General features: G+C 40.5%; 1 protein-coding gene across 2 annotated transcripts in view; it reads left to right on the top strand.

Annotated features, from left to right (window-relative positions):
• smap1 (small ArfGAP 1) overlaps window positions 1-24180 on the top strand; it is a 313504-nt gene that overhangs the window by 183979 nt on the left and 105345 nt on the right. For both annotated transcript variants that reach the window (XM_085996578.1, XM_085996577.1), the window contains one exon: window positions 21343-21415. In XM_085996578.1, coding sequence (XP_085852704.1) covers window positions 21343-21415 — 73 coding nt within the window. The remainder of the gene's footprint in view (window positions 1-21342; window positions 21416-24180) is intronic.

The raw sequence follows: 24180 nt of genomic DNA on the forward strand, positions 1-24180 counted from the left end.
AATTGGAGCTGGGAATCCCCATTCATAGATTTGACAGGAAGATCTGTCAAATCTATGAATAGAGGTTGGCCCCAAAACCTAAGTAAAATGTCAAATATTTTTTTTTTTTTTTAAAACATCACATTTTTAAAATAACTAAATTACATAAATTAACTATTTTAAACAAAATTAAATTTTTGAAAATTTAAAGTTTTTACCGGGGCTAAAAATAAACTTAACTTTCTTTAAAGTATTTTAAAACGATAAATTGTGGAAATTTTTTTAAATTTTACTTAATTAACCTCTTACCTTGTTAAAAGCAGGCCTTGTGCTAGGGACTTACCCGCACGGAGAAACCTGTATTAAAAAATAAAATAAATCGGAAGTTCCAGGTCTACGCGCTGCCTCTCCGGCGCACGTGTTTGACCTTCGAACCCCATCCTTCAAGGGAACGGAAGTTCCAGTTTCCAGTGCATGCGTGAAACCGGCACTTCCGTTGGCCTTATGGGTGAGTACACAGTGCATACTCACCCGTGGGGACCCGAATTTCTGGCCCATTAATGTGTCCAAATCTGGGCACCGCACTTTAAGAAGGATGTCAAGGCCTTAGAGAGGGTGCTGAGGAGATTTACAAGAATGGTACCAGGGATGAGGAACTTCAGTTACGTGGAGAGATTAAAGAAGCTGGGTTCGTTCTCCTTGAAGCAGAGAAGGTTAAGGGGAGATTTGATAGAGGTGTTCAAATTCATGAAGGTTTTTGATAAAGTAAATAAGGAGAAACGATTTCCACTAGCAGAAGGGTCAGTAATCAGAGAACACCGATTTAAGGTAATTGGCAAAAGAGCCAGAGGTGAGATGGTTTTTTTGTGCAGCAAGTTATGATCTGGAATGCACCCCTTGAATGGGTGATGGAAGCAGATTCAATAGTAACTTTCAAAAGGGAATTGGATAAATACTTGAAGTTGCGGGGAGCGGGGAATTGCAGGACTATGGGGAAAGTGCAAGGGACTGGGACTCCGGCCAAATGGTTCTATGAATCTGTGTCATCAATACTTAGTGACGAGTTACCACTTCAAACCATAAATTGATGAGTGGTGTTTGAAATGGTATTGGACTACCTGGTCTGCATGAAAGATATTTAGAATTGACATCTATACAAAAAAAGTACATGATTTGTCTTTGCCTTGTGTATCCATTTTTATTAATGGCATGTAATTTCCAATGTATTCCTTGTGCATATAGCTTGTCAGTTCAAAGAAGCAATGTTTCATGACAGCTCTTTCTGCTTCAGTTACTACCATTCTACACTTAGTTGTTTGCATACAAACCAATACTTGAAAAGTGGACTAGTCCAAACACAACAGACTTTTTCTAATTGCACACAAAGAATGCAATGTGGATACAATTTTAAGAAGCTGCAGAAACAATATTCAGGTAATATTTGTATCACCTTCACCATAGAGAGCTTTTTATGCAAATACAGGAAACTTTGTGCTATCCGGCACCCATGGGACCGAGCTGCTGCCGTTGCCTCAAAACTGCCGTACTCTCCAGAGTTAATGTTGAGAGATACGGAGATTCTTATCTCTGTATTTGACAACAAACACTGTTGCTTAGCAACAGCTTCTAAACATTCGGGTGTGGCCCTAAAGCTCTGTAGCTGAAGCTGTTGCTATAGCTACAGACCTTGCACAGCTTGACTGTTCAAACAAAGTTTAAAAAAAACAAACAAAAAGAATAAAAAACGGCTGCTGATTTTTGCCGGTGGCTCCAGATTGCCGGATAGCTCACCTCCGGATTGCACAAAGTTTCCTGTAAGTAGATTCTGGTGCATTATAAGCAATTACAGTGAAACCTGTAAAACGGACACTATTGACAGTCCCAAGTAGCTTACATTGTAACAGATACAAGCTGCACCTTGAAACCACAGGCACTTGCAAATTCAATGCACCAAGTCAGCTTATAACTTAAAACATGGGTCATGCGGCAGTGCGTGAAAGAAACTGCTTTTGTAGAATGGGGTGCTCTTTACCCAGCATCCATAGTGGCAGAGAAACCGCTCTGGGATTGAGCGGTTTCTCTACATAGGGCAACGCCACATCAACAGTCCCCTACTCTCACACCCCCCCCCCCCCCCCCCATCACTTCAAACATCAGCAGCACACGGAGGTAGGGGATCCCGGACAGGGGTCTGCAGGACATTAATCCCCCAATTTGGCTGTGATCTGTCAAGCACTCCAGACCTACAGAAACCACCTTGCCCTGCGCAGGCTGCCACTGTAGTAGATCCCAGAATCAGGAAATCTCCCCCTCACCTCAATGGAAAAGGACCCTGGGATGGCAATGAACTGGGAAACCCAAGAAAGAGAAAATGAAATGAAATCACGCTGGCAGGGCTCCAGTATGATCCCAGGTGAGGGCGAAAAAAAGAAAACGCTGCAGAAGATGCAGCTAATCCTGGAATATTTGACTCTGCCAGTTTACTGTACATACAATGTCCATTTTGAAAATAAAGACACCTGCAAAAATAAAAGACATTGATGCAAGTCCCTTAGGTGTCCCTAATTTACAGGTTACACTGTAGTATATTAATGTCTGGTTTTGTGCAGTTTTTTTTGTTGAAACTTCAATTTAACATTTTTGAAGTGGTTAATGTGAATTACTTCAAATATGTGGACTTCCCGATGAGTTTAAAATGAAGTGCAGATGGCTGCTATTTTTAATTGCTAATGGCTACCTGGTGAAAATCTTGGATGAGATTTTTCCCCGTTATGTTGATCTGGTAATGTAAATGGTGTGACGCTATACAGACACATGTACCTCAGCTGCTATAGGATACAGTGATTAGTTGAATGTTGGAAGAAGCAGCTTTTTATTTTTGAATATCTTAAGCTTTGACTTTGGAGTTCCATCTGCAAACATCACAAAGCATCCTTTGCTGTTGATCAGGTAGTATTAAAAATGTCACTGCAAAAGAATTAAGTTAGAAAGTTGACCATTTTCTGCAATAACAACAGAAAATGCTGGAAACACTTAGCAGGCCAGGCAGCATCTGTGGAGAGAGAAACAGTCAACGTTTCAGGTCTGGGACCCTTCATCAGAACATTTTCTGCAGTTCAGTTCAGCCTATGGTCAGAGGAAAACTCTGAGGCTTGCTTTATATAAACTATATTTAATTCCAGTTAACCCCAGGCCAAAAGGATGCCTAGACGCAACCTGTTAACCTTGCCAATAACAAGGATTTTATTTTGCAAAACATAAGGTGATTCAATTTTTTAAGACAAAGTTATTGAAATGGATAATTAAGTCATTATGCTTGGTATATTTGTGTTGTATCCACTGCATTTGCCAAGTCGTTTTGTGCTTCATATGTCTATTTATTTGTTTATAAATATTATGGCTGCTTTAGCCTGCAAAAACTCTAGACTTTGTTTAATATTCCATTCCACCTGTTCACAAAGAGTAGTCGTGTAGTGAGATTATGCTATTTCTTAAACAGATTAATCAGGAATGAAGAGACGCATGCTATGACTTTGCCTTATTCAGTTTGCATATTGTTACTAAAGATCTTTGTTGCTGGGTCAAAATCCTGGCACACACTAACCGCATTATTGGTGTATCTTCACCACATGAACTGCAGCAGTTCAAGAAAGCGGCTCACCACCACTTCCTCAAGGGTAACTAGGGATAGGCAATAAATGTCGGCCTTGCCAGCGATGCCCATATCCTAAGAATGAATAATCAAAATAAAATGTGTGAAGAATGAAGCAGAGTCGAGGGATTAGTGACCACCCAAACAGGAAAGGGGGATCAGCAGTCTAGGAAATTCCTCAGTGGCATAGGCAGGTAATTGGGAGCAGCACCAAGGAGTTGGGGGTTACCCATGGGGGTGAAAGATAAGTTTCATATTGTGGGGCATTTGATAATCTGGGATTTTTGACTTGTTTTGCTTCAGAAATCGTGAATGGTGTTTTGCCTCCTAAGTGACAGGATAAAGGACATAATGGAGTAAGTGGATAAAAAGGTCCTAGAACAAGAGGGATAATGACCAGAAGTCATGGTTCATGTTGGAACCTATAACAGGGAAGAGTAGAATGGAAATGTAGTGAGTTTTAAGTTAAGTACCAGGTTACAGACTAAAATTTCAAGGGTAGTTATCTCTGGATTACTCCCATTCTCACGTACAGAGCCTGGGAGAAAGAGGTTAAACATGACAATAGCTTGAGAGATGGTGTAGAAGGGAGGGTTTCACATTCTGAGGACATTAGCTCAAATTCTGGAGCAAGGGGCAGCTGTTTAGATGGCAGGCTTTGCTTGAACCACTGGTACCAGTATCACTGTACAGAAAGGGCAGTAGGAGAACCCATAAAATAGTAAAGGGGAGGGATAATGGGGAGGGATAATAAATAGAGCAGACTGAAAATGAGGGAAAATAAATGCTGGAAGTAGAAAAGATAGAACCCAATGTTGCAGAACAAAGGGAGGGACAATGGAAGACAATTGCAGTGCAGACAATGCAAGAAAGTGGGAAGCTTGTAATGATGTAACCACAGGGGAAGTAATGACAATGAAAAAGAAACAAGTAGGCTAAGGCATGGAGATAATATGGCTCAAAATGCTGCACGGAAAAGCTCAAGGGCTTTGAGAATGACATCAGGGACCTAGAGGTTCCTGCAAGCAAGAGAAACTATATATACTGTAGGCATGGCTATGTAAGGATGTACATTGGTGAATTCACAGGGATATAAATTACTATGGATGTACTGGGGAGGGGTGCAGCTGTTTTGAAGAGGGACATATCTGAGACAAATACTTTGATTGGGTGCAGGTAGAGTGGAACATTATGGATCGAGGTAAGGATGCAAAACAGCTAACTATTGAACTGTTACAGGACAGACACCGCATCAAGCAGAGGGCCTAGAGTTGGAACTTTTTACTCCAATATAATTGTTTCAAGTAACTTCAATTTTTAAAAAATTCATTCATGGAATGTGGGCATCGCTGGCAAGGCCAGCATTTATTACCCATCCCTAGTTGTCCTTGAGAATTTACATGGGATAATGAGAGCAAAAGGAGTGAAAATGTTTTTCTGGATATGATACTGGACTGCTACATGACTCATATATGATTAAGCAATCCACTTTGGAAGAATCACGATGCTAGACAATACTATAACAGTCAGAGGCTGATGGAGGAGGTTACAGGTCAAGAACCCCTTAGAAAGCGATTGCAACATGGTTGAGGTGAAGCAAAAAACTGCAGCTGCTGGATGTCTGAATCAAAAACAGAAAATGCCAGAATCAGTGTTTCAGGACAAAGTTCTGACGAAAGGCTCACATCTAAAACTTATCTGTTCTCTCCAGAGGTACTGACTGACCTGCTGAATGGTTCCAGCATTTTCTGTTTTTATGATTGAGTTTAAGGCTAGTTTTATAATGGAGAATGGGAGAACAACAGATTCTCAACTTCAGGAGGATAGATTTTGAATAGATGAGGTAAGAACTCAACTGGAACACATTGTTAAAAGGAACTTAAATGGAATGCTTTCAGGAATGCAATGCTGAGAATACAAAGTAACCATACTTTTCCAGGAGACTAATTTTCCAGATTATTTTTCCCCCAAATTGGCCTGAGTTTTTATCTGGTATTTTGCTTCTCCCAGGAGATCATGTGGTTTTGGGTGGGATGAGTGTATATACAGGAAACTTTGGTTTATCCGGAGGTTGTATGTCCGGAAACCTCGATCTAACGGCAGAAATCAGCAGCCGTTTTGGTTAGGTTTTTTTTCTTCTCGCATTTTTTTTATATATAACAGTCAGGCTCTGGAAAGCGTCTCTGTAGCTTAGCAACAGCTTCAGAGACGCTTCCAAGGTATGGGCCGAGTGTTTACAAGCTGTTGCTAAGCAACAGTGTTTGTTGTCAGATATGTATCCTTCAACATTAGCGCTGGTCTATCCGGAAGTTTTGATAGATCGGCAGCAGCTCGGTCCAGTCGATGTCGGATATCGCAAAGTTTCCTGTATTGTGATACATAAGGTATCACAATTGTGAGACACCGGCTGGATGAGCCAGAGGGTCTTTACCTATCTGTCATTGTTCGTATGTTTGTACTGCAAAAAAGGGAGGAAAAATAAAAGGGAAATTATAAGATTGAAACAACTGGATAAAGTTAATTTTGCAGACTCAAATATTTTAGCAATGATAATCACTGAAAATGTGTAAGACAGAATGTAATTTTGTCACTTCCTTTAATTCACACAACCATCCTTTGAAACAACCATCCTTCAAAACAAAGTTGTGAGATTCGCCAAGATTGTTGCTGCCAGGGTTGTTTTCATGATTGAGGCCATAGGTTCAATGAGGCATCTTTATATTCTGTTACCAATACATTGGATGGTGATGGGGAGTCTGTTGCTGTTGTGTGTTTGACTATTAACTGAATTAACCTCTTACTTTCAGCCTATTTCTTAACTGAAAAGTAATTTTCATTTTATAGTGCACTTTAATAGGTTACATGTATTTTTAATATATATATTTATATTTGGCTACTAAATTAAACCAGCATGATGTTTGAGCTGGAATATATATATTTATATTTGGCTACTAAATTAAACCAGCATGATGTTTGAGCTGGAATATATATATTTATATTTGGCTACTAAATTAAACCAGCATGATGTTTGAGCTGGAATAAGTAGATCACAGTTCCTGGTAGATTGAATTTAAGTCACGCTGTTCATTAATGTAGACATATAGGCCTGGATTTTGTGGTCGGCGGTGTAACTACGGATTACGCCATCAGCACCCGAATGGAATGCGAACTTACCTGATGGGAATCCTCCTTCGAGAAGTTGCTGTCGGACACGGTGGAGTAGGGGGCAGCATAGTGGCCCACGGATCCCGGAGCGCAGAGTGTGCGGAAGCGTACCTGGGATCATGCGGGCCGGTGCTCCAATCAGCAAACGGAATAGGTCTCGTTATTTATAACATAGATGTTAATGCACATTAAATCCCCAAAGGCACTAGTAATGAGGGTTTGTTTCTTTTCCTTTCCTCCACTTTCTGCGTGGATTTATTTTAAGCTTATGTGCCACATAGGTGTAAAAATTAAATAAAACCCTCAATGTAGCAACTGCTTCCTCCAGACATTGCATGGACAATAAATACTTTTCATGGACTAATGGACAACATTCTAAAATGCTTCCATTTCTGGCTTTGTATAGCTTTTTAAATGACTTGGATTTGTCAGGAGGTATATCCCCTGTAAGGCCCTGCACCTGTTTGCATCGGACGTACAATTTTCAGGCGTAATTGCTGAGCAGTTGGTGCCCAACTCTGCGCCAGCAATAAGGATTTCCCCGTCAGTGCAGATCATCTCTCAAGTCGGAATTTGACAGATCACAAGTTCGGGATTTAGCGCATGCGGAAATCCTGAACTTGCGGTCCATTTCAAAGGACACCGTCATACCGACTGCAAAATTCGGGCCATAATATTAAATATTAACTTACATATAGATTGGACTAGCCTAATCAGTAAAAATAATGAGGAGGAGGAATTCCTTGAGTGTTTAAGGGATGGTTATCTGGATCAATATGTCGAGGAACCAACTCGGGAACAGGCTATATTGGACTGGGTACTGTGCAATGAGAAGGGACTAATCAGTAATCTTGTTGTACGGGGACCCTTGGGTCAGAGCGATCATAACATGATCGATTTCTCACTCGAAATGGAGAGCGAAGAAATTGACTCAGAGACTAAGGTCCTGAATTTAAACAAGGGGAATTATGATGCCATGAGACGGGAACTGAGTAGGTCTGATTGGACAACGTTCCTGGGAGGACTGGAGGTAGATAAACAATGGCAAACATTTAAAGATAGAATGACAAAATTGCAAAAATTGTTTATACCAATCTGGCATAAAAGGAAATCTAAAAAGGTGACTCAACCGTGGATAACAGGGGAAATTAGAGACAGCATAAAATCCAAAGATAGGGCGTATAAAATAGCCAAAAAAAGCGCCAGAGCGGAAGATTGGGAACAGTTTAAGATAGAGCAAAGGAGGGCAAAGGGCATGATCAAGAGGGGCAAAATAGCTTACGAAAACAAGCTGGCGGAAAATATAAAAACTAACTCCAAAAGCTTTTATAAATATATCAAAAGGAAAAGACTGGTGAAAACCAAAGTTGGTCCATTGCAGTCAGATACGGGGGAATATATAATGGGAAATAAGGAAATGGCAGATCAACTAAATGCATACTTTGGGTCAGTCTTTACGAAGGAAGACACAAAAAACCTCCCTGGGATATCGGGAAAAATAGGGACATTGGCAAAGGAGGAACTGACGCAAATCAATATCTCTAAGGATATGGTGTTAAGGAAGCTAAAGGGATTGAAGGTGGACAAATCCCCAGGGCCTGATAACATGCATCCTAGGGTACTGAAGGAGGTGGCCCTAGAGATAGCGGATGCACTAAGGATGATTTTTCAGAATTCATTAGACTCGGGAACAGTGCCGATGGATTGGAGGGTAGCTAACGTTACCCCACTATTCAAAAAGGGGGGTAGGGAAAAAGCAGGTAATTACAGACCTGTAAGCCTTACATCAGTTGTGGGCAAAATGCTGGAGTCCATCATTAAGGATGAAATAGCGGAGCACTTAGCAAATGGGGACAGGATAGGACAGAGTCAACATGGATTTACAAAGGGTAAATCGTGCTTGACTAATCTATTGGAATTTTTTGAGGGAGTAACTGGTAGAATAGATGGGGGAGAGCCAGTAGATGTGGTGTACCTGGACTTCCAAAAGGCCTTCGATAAGGTCCCACATAAAAGATTAGCATGGAAAATTGAGGCTCATGGGATAAAGGGGAAAGTTTTGGCGTGGATAGGGAACTGGCTGTCAGATAGAAAACAGAGAGTTGGAATAAACGGCTCATTTTCTGAATGGCAGGCAGTAACAAGTGGGGTACCACAGGGATCTGTCCTGGGCCCCCAGCTGTTCACAATTTACATTAATGACCTGGATCAGGGAGTCGGATGCAGCATTTCCAAATTTGCAGACGACACTAAACTAGGAGGGGGGGTGGGCTCAGAGGAAGAGACCAGGAAGCTCCAGAGCGATTTGGACAGACTGGGCGATTGGGCGGATAAATGGCAGATGCACTATAATGTGGACAAGTGCGAAGTTATCCACCTTGGGTGCAGGAACGGGAGGGCAAATTATTATTTAAATGGCAATAGATTGGGAGAGGGGGAAGTACAGAGAGACCTGGGTGTTCTTGTACACCAGTCACTGAAGGCGAGCATGCAGGTGCAACAGGCGGTCAAGAAGGCAAACGGTATGCTGGCCTTCATAGCAAAAGGGTTAGAATACAGGAACAGGGATACCTTGCTGCAGCTGTACAGGGCACTGGTGAGACCACACCTCGAGTACTGTGTACAGTTTTGGTCGCCTCATCTGAGGAAGGATGTTCTTGCCATGGAGGGGGTGCAGCGGCGATTCACCAGGCTGATACCAGGAATGGCGGGAATGACCTATGAGGAGAGACTATGTAGTTTAGGGATGTACACACTGGAGTTTAGAAGATTGAGAGGGGACCTCATAGAAGTGTATAAAATTCTGACAGGTCTAGACAGACTGGATGCAGAAGGAATGTTTCCCTTGGCGGGTGAGAACAGAACTAGAGGACATAATTTAAGGATAAGGGCTAAACCATTTAGGACAGAGATGAGGGGGAATTTCTTCACTCAGAGAGTGGTGAACCTGTGGAACTCATTGCCACAGAGGGCAGTGTACGCCAGCTCATTAAATATATTTAAGAGGGAATTAGATATATTTCTACGGGCAAAAGGGGTTAAGGGTTACGGAGAGAAGGCGGGGACGGGATACTGAATTAAAGGATCAGCCATGATCTCATCGAATGGCGGAGCAGGCACGAAGGGCCGAATGGCCTACTCCTGCTCCTATCTTCTATGTATCTATGTATCTATAGCTCAGATATATAAAAATAAAAAATGTGGGTAGTGCCATTGTGGGTTGTTTAGCGAGGTAAGAAGTAGTATCTACAATTCCTATCTTAGCTGAAGCAAAAGCACCAGAAGGAGGGAAGGGACAGTTTGAGGATGAGTTAACTTAGTGCATCCCTATCCTGATGTGTTTTTTTCTTTTCGCACTTGAGCACAGAAGAAAATACTTTCAACGAAAACAGAAATCCTGCAACAGTGTTCATACTTAGTGTTTCTTGTTTTAATTTTAAGATTCCGAAATACAGTTGCCACCACTTAAAATGTCCACATTTAAAGCGGTCAGTTGCTTTATATAGACCAAAAAATGATGACCATTATCCATTTGCATTCACTTCAATTTCAGAGTTGTCGCTTATAGCGTCTTATGTGGTCTGTTTATATTAGGCAGAAACTGCTGTGCTTACTCATCAGTTTGCACTTTGTTAAGGTGCACTGAATGCAAGAATGAAGATTTTGTTCAATAAGACACAATGTCTTCAAATTATGAGGCTATTCCAAAAATAACCTAGAGATCCTCCATTGATATTGCTAAGAATAGGGATGATCCTCCAGAGCTACCAAATACCATTTATAAACAGACAGCATAGCTATCACACAACCTCCGACTAGATGAAAATCTTGGTTCCAAGGGCTGGAAAACCTATCCGTGGAAGAGAAATGGATCAAGTGGATAAAGTCAAATTTCAAAAGATGCAAGATACAGTGGTAAACTTAAAAGAAGATTCTCCTTAGCTGCTGATATTGGGGAAAGCAAGGAGAAACTCTGCAAACCAAACCCAGATTAAAAGAAAGTACTGTCAAAGCGCTATCCTGTTATACCGTCCATCGTGTATAGCAGGCAAATCGTGTTCACACCAACGCGCCCACTATAAGTGGTGGGGACTATCAAATATGTGCCTTTTTTCCCTGTGCCCCCTCCTTTTGTTTTCTCTTCCTCCTGCTTTCATTTCATGTTTCCCTTTCCACAGCCCCTAAACTCCTGTCCCTTTGATAATGAACAAGCACATATGCTTAACAAAATATCCATTTTGATTTTCTGGAGAAACTCTAGATTGCATAGAACTTTGTTACCCATTTTCTGATGCACTAGAATGCCTATAAAAATGGGCATATCCATTTTTTTGTCAGGATAATCTAAGTGAAGTTATAAAGGAAGCATTGTTAATGTAGGAACCTCCTGGATCTCCCAGCAGCTGGTTGCAAAACGGCATGATATAGGCCTCCCCCCTCTCCCCACCCCCCCCCCCTTGTTGATGGGGTATTAAAAGATGAGAAGGGGAAAAATATAAAAATGTAGATGTGTGGGTGTATAGGAGTTGGAGGGTAAATACACGCATGCAGTTTTAAGAAGTATTGATTATTTTGCTATATTTGTGGAAAACATGATGTATTGTGACCCCAAACATGTCTGTCCAACATTGAAATGCCAGTATTACACCTCTGATTGCAATAAAACTTGCATAGTTTGAGTTTAGTTCCAATAGCTGAGTTCAGATACTTCTGATGGTCTCTGCAGTTTTTCTGAGATCTGTTTTAATTTAAGTGTGCTTCTGGACTAGTTAATCATGGACTGAAAATGTTAATGACTTTGTATCTTTAGTGGACTTTCTCCACATTAGTTAATTAACAACCAGATGGCAGCCATAATCGTTTTCTGCGATTCATGCTGGGGAGCACATTTGGCCAAGGTAGAGACAATTCTAACATTGTGAAGAATAGCTGTGGTGCCTCCTGAGCTTTCACTAGCACAAAGCCTTGAAAATAAGTAAATAACTGCGAAGTTAATAATTGTTAATTAATATGGTGAAATCCACAACAAATGCCAAGGTTACTGGTTCGCAATTTCAGTTACTCCCTAAATATTTGATAGTCCACGTTTATAAACCTAATTAGAAGCTTTATGAATATCTATCCATCTTGCTCTAGCTCTGTCTCTAGCTCACTTGTTCTCTATCTAGCTCGCTCGCTTGCTCTGTCTATCGCTCCTGCTCTATTGCTATCTCCATTAGCATTTAAAATTATTTTTTGTACCTGTTCATTAGCTTTTAGTGACTTTTGTACTTGGACCCTAAATCTCCCTGCTCCTCCACAGTTCCTAGCTTCTCGCCATCTAGAAAACATTCTGATCTATCTTTACTGGGTCCAAAGTGGATGACCTCACACTTTACCACACTGTACTCCCATCTGTCACAGTTTTGCCCTCTCACTTAATCTGTCAATGTCCCTTTGCAACTTTCTGCTCCCATCTGCATTATTTACTATGCCACCTAACTTGGCGTCGTCAGCAAACTTGATATATGGCACTGTATTCCTTTTAATTTGTCAGTTATAAATATAGTGAAAAATTGAGGTTCCAGTACAGATCCCTGGGGACACCACTAGTTACATCCTGCCAATTTGTGTACATTCCCATTATCACTACTCTCTCTCTCCTAACCTAAACCCATCATTTCCTATTTTCACTCCTACCCTGCTTAGGCAATATAGCAAGCTTCCTCTTTCAAGCTTTAAAAATCCAAGCTTGATGTCACCTCATCACTACATTATGATTTAGTTCATCTTCTAGTTTACTTTTCGTGACCTTGATGGTGTTTTGTAATATGGTTTTATTGTGCTTTCTCATCATTTAAAAAAAAAAAGCTACAATTAACATTTAAAAGGAACTAGGGGAGTACGTTTTGTTTAGGATAGTATCCTATGTTCTAAACGTAATTACTAATCTTGACAGAAATGTTTTTTTGTTTTAATTTCCTGCCAGCAGCATGAAGAATTTTGAACAGGGTGTCCTTGCAGCTAGGCCGTGCTGGTGACATCAGGTGCAAGACTTACTATAGCTCACCTCTGCAGTTGAGGGCTTCTGGTAATCCATTCAGTCTGAAAGTCCAAATAAAGCATCCTGTACAACAGGGAATATTCTTCTAAAATGTTCTATCTCTGGTCTCAAGATCTGACAGCTGAAATCAAAGCTTTTTCTTTTAAAAAATCATGCTATTTGGAGGCACAGTCACACTTGTAGATTGCAAAATGCATGCCCTATGTCACAAAATGTCAAGCTATTATGGAACATAAACCATAAGGAAGCTATCTGTGAGGAGTTAATTTTTCCTCCCTCTTCCCTTCTATAGATGCCCTATGCATGCCCCCCTCCCTTATTGAGCGGATGGGCAAGTGACCTGCTGATCTGTCAATGCACTATGCCCAGTTACTAAGAATACAGGAGAGAAATGATAAAAGTGTGACTCTTCCTTTTGGTTTTTACCTCCCTCTGAGGATAAAAGCTGGCTACCACATGCTGCTTCTGCGATTTTTCACTGAGAAATTACAAGTGTGAATCTGCATTCTATTGCTCCTCATTGGCTGCCTGCGAGTGGGTTTTTCCACTTTTCTCCGAACTCCTGAAGATTAGAGTTGAAATCATTCTGCATTTTTAAAATTGAAGCTTACCTGATGTGGAATGGAATGGCATTCTGTTTGGGATCAGTTCTCTTCCACTTGTGCAGAGATTGGGCAATATGGTCATCCAAACCCCCAGAGCAGAGAAGGCACATAGAGGGTAGAATTTTACCAACAGCACAAAATATTCTTGCCATCTCTTCATCTGGCCAACTAACTAGTAGAATGCCAGAGGTTGTGACGCTGTCTCACTGCAAGCAGGCTAAGATGGCCATATGCATGTATATTTTATTTTCTCAATATTGTACTCTGTTGCTGATGAGAACTGTTAAAAATATTGGGTCTGCTTTAGGCATCGTCTCAGGTACAACATTGCTAGTCCCTGCCATAAGTGGCCTGAATGCATTCACACTGTCCCCATACTGCCCAATATCTATACAGTAGCATAACCTGAGGAAGTAACAAAAGGACTTCACTGGAAAAGTAGAGAAATGGCTAACTAGAGAAGTTAAGGATAGTATTGGATTAAAAGCATCTTACAATGTTACCAAAAATAATACAGGAAACTCTTTGGTATCCGGCACCGACGGGACCGGGATGATGCCGGTTGATTAAAAATTCCGGATGAGGGAGAGGGTTATCTACCGAGGCTATTTTTAACAAACTAAAATTTAAAAAATCAAGAAATGTGCAGTATACAGTAATTGGGTACTCACCTACAGAATGTTGTGTTAAATGGATGGTGGAAAATGCTTGATTAAGTACAGTACTGCCAGTTGAGGGTAATCCATAACTCTTTAAAGACTTCTGACAGCGCCAAGAAGCCGAGTAGTGGCAGTTTGGAGAACTACCCCCACTGACTAACTCGGCCACCGCGGGAGACTCTGACTCGGCAACATTTCCGGTTATTGAGGTGTTGTTTTCGGAGTATGAATTTTGCCAGTTAATAGAGAATTCTGGATATTTAGGTGCCGTTTAAACGAGAGTTTCCTGTAGTAAGTCTGAGGGTTGGGAGGGTTTTAAAAATCAGCAATGAATGACCAAGAAATTGATAGGGTGAAATAGGATATGACAATAAACTAGCAAGAAATATAAAAATAGATTGCAAGAGCTTTTACAAGTATGTAAAAAGGAAGAGATTAGCAGAAGTAAGTGTGGGTACCTTAGAGGATGAGGCATGAGAAATTTTAATGGGGAATAAGGAAATGGCAGATACTTTAAACACATATTTTGTATCTGTCCCAAAGAACATAACGGAAATTGTGGAGAATCAAGGCTCTAATGAGCGTGAGGAACTTACTTATTAATATTCAAGAAAAAGTACTGGAAAAATTAATGGGACTAAACGCTGACAAATCCACTGGACCTGATGGCCTACATCCTAGGGTTATAAGAGGTGGCAGCAGAGATAGTGGATGCATTGGTTGTGATCTTCCAGAACTCCCTAGATTCCACAATGGTGCCCGTGGATTGGAAGGTCGCAAATGTAACCGCTGTTCAAAAAAGGAGGGAGAGAACAGGGAACTGTAGGCCAGTTAGCCTGACATCAATAGTTGCAAAATTGCTAGAATCTATTAAGGACAAGGTAAGAGGGCACTTGGACAATCTCAATGATTTGGCAGAGTCAACACGGTTTTATGAAAGGGACAAATGTATTTGACAAATCTTAGTTTTTTGAGAATGTAACTAGCAGGGTAGATAAAGGGGAACCAGTGGATGTAGTATATTTGGATTTTCAAAAGGCATTCGATAAGGTGCCACATAAGAGGTTGTTACACAAGATTAGGGCTCATGGGATTGGCGGTAATATATTGATATGGATTGAGGATTGGTTAACAGGCAGAAAACAGAGTAATGATAAACGGGTAATTTTCAGGGTGGCAGGGTGTAAAGAGTGGGGTGCCGCGAAGATCAGTGCTTGGACCTTAGCTATTTGCAATCTATATCAATGACTTGGATGATGGGACCGAGTGTAATATATTCAAAATAACAACAGAAAATGCTGGAAAAACTCAGCAGGTCAGGCAACATCCGTGGAGAGAAATTTGAGTTGACGTTTCGGGTTGAACCCTTCTTCAAAACTGGAAAGAAAAGAAATATATTCAAGTTTGTTAACAATACAAAGTTAGGTGGGAAAGTAACCTGTGAGGAGGCTGCAAAGCAATAGAGACCTGGTTAAGTGACTGGGCACGAATTCTTGGTGGCGGATGGAGTCTAATGTGGGGAAGTGTGAAATTATCCACTTTAGTAGGAAAAATGGAAAAGCAGAATATTTTTTAAATGGTGAGCGATTAGTAAATGTTGGTATTGAGGGTTTTAGGTATCCTTGTACACGAATCACAAAGTTAACATGCAAGTACAGCAAGGAAATAAGAAGGCAAATGGCATGTTGGCCTTTATTGCAAGGGGTTTGGAGTATAAGAGTAAGGAAGTCTTGCTGCAATTATATAGGGCTTTGGTGAGATGACGCCTAGAGTACTGTGTACAGTTTTGGTTTTCTTACCTAAGGGAGGATATACTTGCCTTAAAGAAGGTTCATTAGATTGATTCCTGGGATGAGGGGGCTGCCCTATGACAAGAGATTGAGTAGAATGAGCCTATATTCTCTGGAGTTTAGAAGAATGAGAGGTGACCTCATTGAAATGTATAAAATTCTTAGCGGGCTTTAAAGGGTAGATGCTGAGAGACTGTTTCCCCTGGCTGGAGAGTCTAGATTTAGGGGTCATAGTCTTAGGATAGGTGGTCGGCCATTTAGATGAGAAATTTCTTAACTGAGGGTTGTGAATCTTTGGAATTCTCTACCCCAGGGGGCTGTGGATGCTCAGTCGTTGAGTATATTCATGACCGAGATTGATAGATTCTTGGGCACTAAGGGAATCAAGGGATATGGGGATAGTGTGGGAAAGTGGAGTTGATATAGAAGTTCAGCCATGATATTGAATGGCGGAGCAGGCTTGAAGGGCTGTAAGGCCTACTCTTTTTTTTACTTCCTCCTATTTCTTGTGTTCTTAAGGACAGCCCCCCATGATCTGAACTGGATATCTCATCTTTTGCATATGCTCTCACGTGCTTCTCCAGTGCAGACTGAAATCTTTAGTGAGATGAGGGCAGATATGAATAGTTAATTAGCTTTATTTTGCAGACAGGAAATGAACAGAGTAACAGTTGGAAATAAACTGCACTAACGGCTTAGTTTTCATTTATCTCCTTTCGTGGGCTGACTTTGTTTTTGCTTTCACCTTTCTAGACAAATTCTAACTGCAAAACCTGACCACCTGGATCTTGGCTTTCAGCTTCAGGCGCAGGCCTGCACCTGGAAGTATCCTCTTTAAAGCCACGTGTCTTTTTTTCCCCCCTTTTTCCCCAACAAGTGGGAAGGCCATCCCTCCATTCAATGATTTGTGAGTAGGTCTATCAGTAAAACCAGCGTACCTGACCTCCCCCTTTGGGGTCTCAAGAAACCATCTTCTGTTATTCCCAACGTGAATAGGAACAGTCTGGGGTGAATGAATTGATTCGCTCTGTCTCCGTTTGAAGTCAGCTGTGAGCTACAGCATTTCACAAACTGGCTCATCTTGCTTTAATACACATCTTCAGTGCCTGGCCCATTAACAAATAAACTCGGAGCTTGAAGCTGTTTGTATATTAAGTCTGAGCAAATTGCTGGTGCAGGAGTTCAGGGCTTGAGGTTTAGTGAAGCAAGGAAGTGTAACAACAGCTGTATCTCGCCGAAATTTGTTTTGGTGAACTCCGGTCGGTTTTTGCAGAATATGATTTTGGTCACTTTTTTTCTTGTTAAACATCAACTACTCACATTTTACCAGTGAAAAAGAAGAAAAATTATCCAACACATGCTAACATTTTTGTCAGATCACATCTTTAAAGGAGAACCCAAACCTGGGGTTTTTTTCTTGTTCATTTCAATTGTTGAAAAGCCTTCACACACAGTTTTAAACCTGTTGACGTGTTGAGAAATCAAGCGGGCCGTGGTTACTGCGGTACACCACTAATGCTCCTCTAATTTGTGCATTCAGAATAACAGTGATGGAATAAATACTTTGATCCTGTTTTGATTCAACTTTTAAGTAAATATTTTTAATAATTTTTAGCTCTGACCAAAATCTAATTGTTTTTACATGTCAAAATTAAAATTTAGAATTCCCTGAGAGCTCATACAAACCAGGGCCGTCCTTGTTTGTGCTGAGTTAGCTGATCTCAGTCTGGGTGGCATTAGGATCGCTCTAATTGGCCTCAGTGCCCTGAGTTAGGGATAAATCAGCCAGCATTCCTGCTCCTGATTAGTATTCAGCGATGGCTGCTGGAAGAATGGGTGTCAGCCTCTGATCAAGGCAGTTTGAGTGTGGCTGTGATGCATTCTGCAGTCGAATAGCCATGTTACATTCACCATAATTGCTCACCTTGAATTAGGCCCGCTTGGGTGAGGTACGATAGAGCAATGTTTTCCTGTGGAACCTGACTCTGGGAAGGAGTCCTTGCGTTCATGTGAGCAAATAAAATAATCAATGAGAGGAAAGGGAAAAGAAAACGTTTTCGTATTTGCCAGACTTTCCTTTTCTGGGGGACTCCTAAATATGCATTACATGGTTTTTCTAATTCTCGCTAATATTTATATTCATCAGTTTCCCTTTCTCTTAATTGGTTAGCATCAATTGCTTGGTATCAGTAAAAATATTTCAGGTGAAAACTATTGGCTAAAATCCTCTGTCGCCTCATATCTCCGTTTGTGAAAATGGGACAAAATCATGTTACTAGTTATCTTGGTTAATATCTCACAACTGACCTTCCACAATCTGAGCTTGTTTTCCATTGCGACATTAACCAAGTAATTAAAGACAAGGCAAGCAAATCAGAGATATAAGTTCGAAATCTGACAAAAGGTGGCTGAAGTATTTGGAGTGCTTGTCAGCGTTTGTGTACAAATTCGCTGTATTCACAAAGGTTATCAAAATCATACACCATAGAAAAAGGTCATTTGGCCCATTGTGTCTGTGCCTGCTGTCTGAAAGAGCTATCCAATTAATCACCCTCTGCTGCTCTACCCCCATATCCCTGCAAATTTCTACCTATCAAGTATATATCTAATTCCCTTTTGAAAGTTACTATTGAACCTGCTCCATCACCCTTTCAGATCACAATTCGCTGCACAAAAATATTTCTCCTCTGCTCCCCCTGGCTTTTTTGCCAATTGTCTTAAATCTTTTTCCTGTGGTTACCCACCCTACTGCTTGTGGAACCAGTTTCTCCCTATTTACTCTATCAAAACCAGTCATAATTTTAAACACCTATCTTTTTTTACTCTTCCCCTTAACCGTTTCTGCTCTAAGGAGAACAATCCCAGTTTCTATAATCTCTCCACACAACTCAAGTCCCTCATCTCTGGTACCATTCTGGTAAATATCCTCTGCTCTTTCTCCTAGGCCTTGACATCCTTCCTAAAGTGTGGTGCCCAGAATTGGCTACAGTACTCCAGCTGTGGTCTAACCAGTGATTTCTGAAGGTTTAGCATAACTTCCTTGGGTTTTGTACTCTGCCTCTATTTATAAAGCCATGGATTCAGTGTGCTTTTTTAACAGCCTTCTCAACTTGTCCTGCCACCATCAAAGATTAGTATACATAAACCCTCCCGGGGTCTCTTCCTGCACCATGTTTAAAATTGTACCATTTCGTTTATATTGCCTCCTCCTCAGTTTTCCCTTCAAAATGCATCACCTCACTCTTCTCTGCATTAAATTTCATCTGCCATGTGTCTGCCCATTTCACCAGCCTGTCTGTCCTCCTGAAGTCTGTTTCTATCCTCCGCATTGTTTATTACATTGCCAAGCGTTGTCATCCGCTAACTTTGAAATGAGCCCATGTCATTAATATGTCAAAAAGAGCAGTGGTCCAAATACCCCGACCACTGGGGGACTTCACTGTATACTTCCACACCCCCCTCCAAGTCTGAAAAACAACCATTCACCAGTACTCTCGGCTTTCTGTCTCTTGATCAATTTCGTATCCACGCTGCCACTGCCTCTTTAATCCCAAGGGCTTCAATCTCGCTAACAAGTCTATTATGTGGCACTTTATCAAACGGCTTCTGAGCATCTATATACACAACATAACTGCACTACCTTCATCAACAGTCTTTGTTACTTGATTGAAGAACTCAAAGAAGTTTGTCAGACACGATTTGCCTTTAATAAATTCATGTTGGCTGTGCTAGATTAACTTTTCCAATAAGCAATTAATTTTGTCCCAGTTTATTATCTCTAGAAGTTCAGCTGACTGGCTTGTAGTTACCTGGTTTATGTGTCTCCCCTTTTTTTTGAACGGGTGATTTTGCACTTCAAAAGATGGGTATTGCCAAATTGCACTCCTGGGAGGAAAAAACCCACCAATTTTATGAATTTGGGCAGGGCATGCCTGAATTCCTGCTACATGATCTCTGTGCAAATCTGTAAGATCCACCTTTGTGTTTTATGCACTGATATTCTGTGTACAGTTATGAACCAAAACAGACTACATGCTGTCATCACATCACTGTTGATTATTACCAAAAATGGGATGCCCTTGTGCAGTGTTACTTTCTGGATTTTCCTCCACAGCCGCGCATGGTTCTGTATTCTTAGCAAAGGATTAGGTTTATGAATTACTGACCAACTTTTTTTTTAAATGGGCTTAAAATTTCCTTTTAAAATTGAGAGTGCATGAAAGAATTTCACTGGGATTTTAAAGATTCTTCTCAGATATGAAAGGATTTAATTTAAGGTCATAGGTGCTTCTATTTTTCCATTAATAATTGTACATAGAGAATTGCATTGCAACAACAGTTACAGGTTGATTGTTGATCTTCAAGAAATATGGTCAATTTTTTTCACTATAAATTTATGGTTTAAAACATAAAATAAGAGTTGAGCCTGACTTTAGCAATCCACACAGTGATGATGAGCTTGTGGCAGCCCAGCAGTTTGTAGTATTAATATATCAAACCTCATGTTCTGGCTGCCACCATGATCACCTACTTCTACCATTGCAACACCTCTACCCCTTCCTCAAGCCCACCACAGCCAAAGCCCTAATCCATACTTTCATACCTCTGGACTTGATTTCTCTATCACACTCCTCACTGGCTTCCCAAAGGCCACCCTCCATAAATTACAACTTATCCAAAATTCCACCACCCCACACCGTCCTACACTAATAATGAAATGCTTGCCCAATATTCCAATCCTTGTCAACATACATTAACTGCGTATCCCCAAGCAGATTGATTTTAATTTTCAAAATCTTTATTCTTATCTACTCATCCTTCCATGGCATCGCCTCAACTTATCTCTGTGACCTCTTCAACCATTATACCCATTTTATTCCTCTAATTGGTCTCCTCTCCATCCAAGCCTTCCTTTGTTCCACAGTTGGCTGTAGAGCTTTCATCTATCGTAGCCCGACTCTTGGGAACTCTCTCCCTAAACCACCCCCACCTCACTTGCTCTGTTACTTGCAGAGGTGACCACAAGCATGGTCAGTTAGATGGACCTTCCACAATTTACCATGCTTTTGCTTACCTCTGCAAACATCCCCTCTTGGGATCAGGGCCCGGGCCCATTGTTACTCCTCTTAAAGCACTTTAAGATTTTTTCCTATGTTAAAGGTGCTGTACAAATGCAAATTTATTGTATCAATGCACTCTGCACCTTAATGGTAGGTTGTGGGTTCATTCCTCTGTGCAAGGAAAATTTGGGAATTGTTCTGCAGTCAGTCAGGAAAGAGTTGAAAATAATGTGTTGTAGATCAAAAAGAGGGGATAACATGTGGGCATAAAGAGACCAAAATGAGAGAATATGATCTTGCAGTGGCTACAAATGTTTATCTTAAAGAATTGTTGCATTCGGATTATATTAATGAGCTGTATTAATTCATACCTGCTTTTAATGGCACAGAAGAAAGATCAATTGGACACCAGAATGAGCCCTCAGAAGGTGGCACAATCCACCATCGATCTATTAGGACTGGGTGAGTAATGAATATTGAAGTGGTTTTTATTTTATGATTGTGTCAGATATAACGCAACCTTTTACTGAAATGAAAATAACAATTATTCTTAGTATCGATAGTCATTGTTGGCTAAACTTAAAATGGCACAGGCAATCTTCAGAGAGCCCATGATGCGGCAGTTCAGGCAATAAGACACCCATGCATGTCTCGCTCTGCAGCTCCGGAATATAAATAATGAGCTCCTAAGGGATGGAATTTCTATCAAAGTGATCTCTAAAGACACATTGTATGTGACATTTCAACATTCACAATACAAAAGATTTTAGGACGGCTAAGATAATAGTTGTATTATAGTACTGTATATGAAGTGCACATTTTGAATCTCCCTGCTGAAGTTAATTGCTTTCAACAGATGTTGACTAAGTAACTAGCCATTTTTTGACAAATTATTTCCTTTCTATCTGAATTACAATTTGTCCCCATGTGATGGAAGTGCAAGTTCATTTTTATCTTGAATACATATCTCTCTTTGCTGTCAATTATTTGTCTTGATTTTGAACGGGTTTGTTTTGCTGTGCATGAAAGCTACATTTGTCTTTGTTTATAAAAAATACTCATTTTACCTCCTCTTGCTATTTATTAAGCTGCACGCATTGTCTATCACAGTGATCTTAAAGCATCCGGCTGTAAATGACCACTACAGACAGAACACACACCAGTTCAATTCAAATCAAATGAAGGATTCTTTTCTCTCAAAAATTAATGGCACTTGGACAAAGTTGTTCATTCGCTAGCCTGAAGTGCTGAAGAAAGAGATGTTTCTTGTATTCAAAATTCTATAGCAGTTGAGAAAATGTTAAGTGATTGTGTTTTTGAAGTTGGCAAAATGGAATTATGGAAGAAACAATGAATTCTTCAGCATTAAAATTCTATGACTTCAAAACCAACCTTCCAAAGAGAGGTGAAACAAAATATCCACTTCGAAGATGTGCAGAGCTGCTATTTTTTATACATTGATTAAATCATCTAAAATTTGTTCTGAAATTTACTGTTAATTGACAGTTATTGAATTTTTATCTCATTTCATTTTGTAAAATTAAGAACTTTGCCTCATATTTCGCTTTCAGTTGAATCTCAACACTTTTCGCAATTTTAATTGTCTATTCAGTAAAAACTTTTTAATGAATTTTCTTTATAGAATATTTTATAAATGCAGCCAGCATCTTGAAATTTCCTCCTCCTTTTCAAAACCTCATTACCTCATAGGAGTATAGCCTAACTTGATGAGTTCTGGGAAAACCATGTGCTAAGCATGCACGTGAAACCATGCGCTAAGCATGCACATGAAAATGTCCCAGCATTTAGTTGCTGCAACATGGCATCTGTTCCTTGGTTGTATCAAGTGTAAGGAACCTAGGTAAAGGTTCTTCATTCCTTGAATAAGACCACTCTTCAAAGTTTTTAGGGCAAAAGCTCCAGCCTCTCTCGAAGTACTTTGGATTAGACCAACTTCATCGTGTATTCCATTGTCTAAGCTAGCCAAGGCTGGTTTTTATTATCTCTTGGGTTTCCCAGGAGTTTATGGTATTGGTACCTATCAGTACTGGGCAATGAACCTCTAGAAAAACATTCTGGCTGTCCTTAACAAGACAAACCTACAAAGCAAAGTAAAATAAGCAATGCTGTTTAGCATGACCTCAGGACATCCCAAAGTGCTTTACAGTCAATGAAGTACTTTTCAAGGGTAGTCACTGTTGTAATGTAGGGAAACAGAGTAGCCAGTTTTCGCACAGCAAGGCCCCACAAACAACAATAAGGACAAGATGATCTGTTTGAGTGATGTTGGCTAAGAGATAAATATTTAGCCAAGACACTGGGAGAACTCTCCAAACCTACTTCGAATAGTGCCATGGGATCTTTTACATCCACCCGAGAGGGCAGACAGGGCCTCGGTTTAAAGTCTCATCTGAAAGACAGCACTCCCTCACTGCACTGGAGTGTCAGCCTGGGTTATGTGCTCAAGTCTCTGGAGTAGTACTTGAACCCAAACCTTCTGACTCAGATGCAAGAGTGTTATTACTGAACCAAGCCCGACTTTGAGGAGTTGAAGGTCTACCTGGAGGTGAGTGAGTACAATATCAGGATTTGGGTGTGCCAAGAGATATTGCATATTCAGATAACCATAAGCCTGGATTTCTGCGTAAAGACAAAAATGCAGTCAGCCTGGAGGCTAGACGAGGTCTCCTTTTTTTTCTTCTTATCCCACAGATAACTTAAAAGATGCAAGCAGGCAGGGAATATATTATACCAATTACTCCATTGGTCCTATTAAACCATGATTGCAAACACTCTGAATGATTGCAAACACTGAGTAGAATTAGGATCCTATTGCTTCACAGAAGGGATTTCTTCTGATAGTTAGGTCTGTGTTGCAGACACTTTAGTTGATGGCTTGCCATGGGAAGACAACTTTTAGGCCAGGATCTCCTATTGCAGATGGTAGAGATTTTGATTAGTTCCACTAATAAATATTTTAACTTAAAATAAAGTCTATACAGTGGTATCCAGTCAATTAGTCCTATATCATGCAGTGTCTCTCACATTCTGGAATACATGCAGCATCTGCTCAATATTGGTAACCTAGTTCTATTTGGGTTCATGTTACAGCTATTTGTTTTTCCGTGACCTGTTTGTGAGTAGAATGTCTGGGATTCACCCTTGATGTCCCATTTTATGCAAACTTTTCAGAAATTGTGCCCAGTTAGGCTATCACTATTTCCAAT

This window comes from Somniosus microcephalus, chromosome 9, assembly GCF_052327205.1.
Source record: "Somniosus microcephalus isolate GS21.2 chromosome 9, FLI_Smic_1.0, whole genome shotgun sequence".
Classification (NCBI taxonomy): Eukaryota; Metazoa; Chordata; class Chondrichthyes; order Squaliformes; family Somniosidae; genus Somniosus; species Somniosus microcephalus.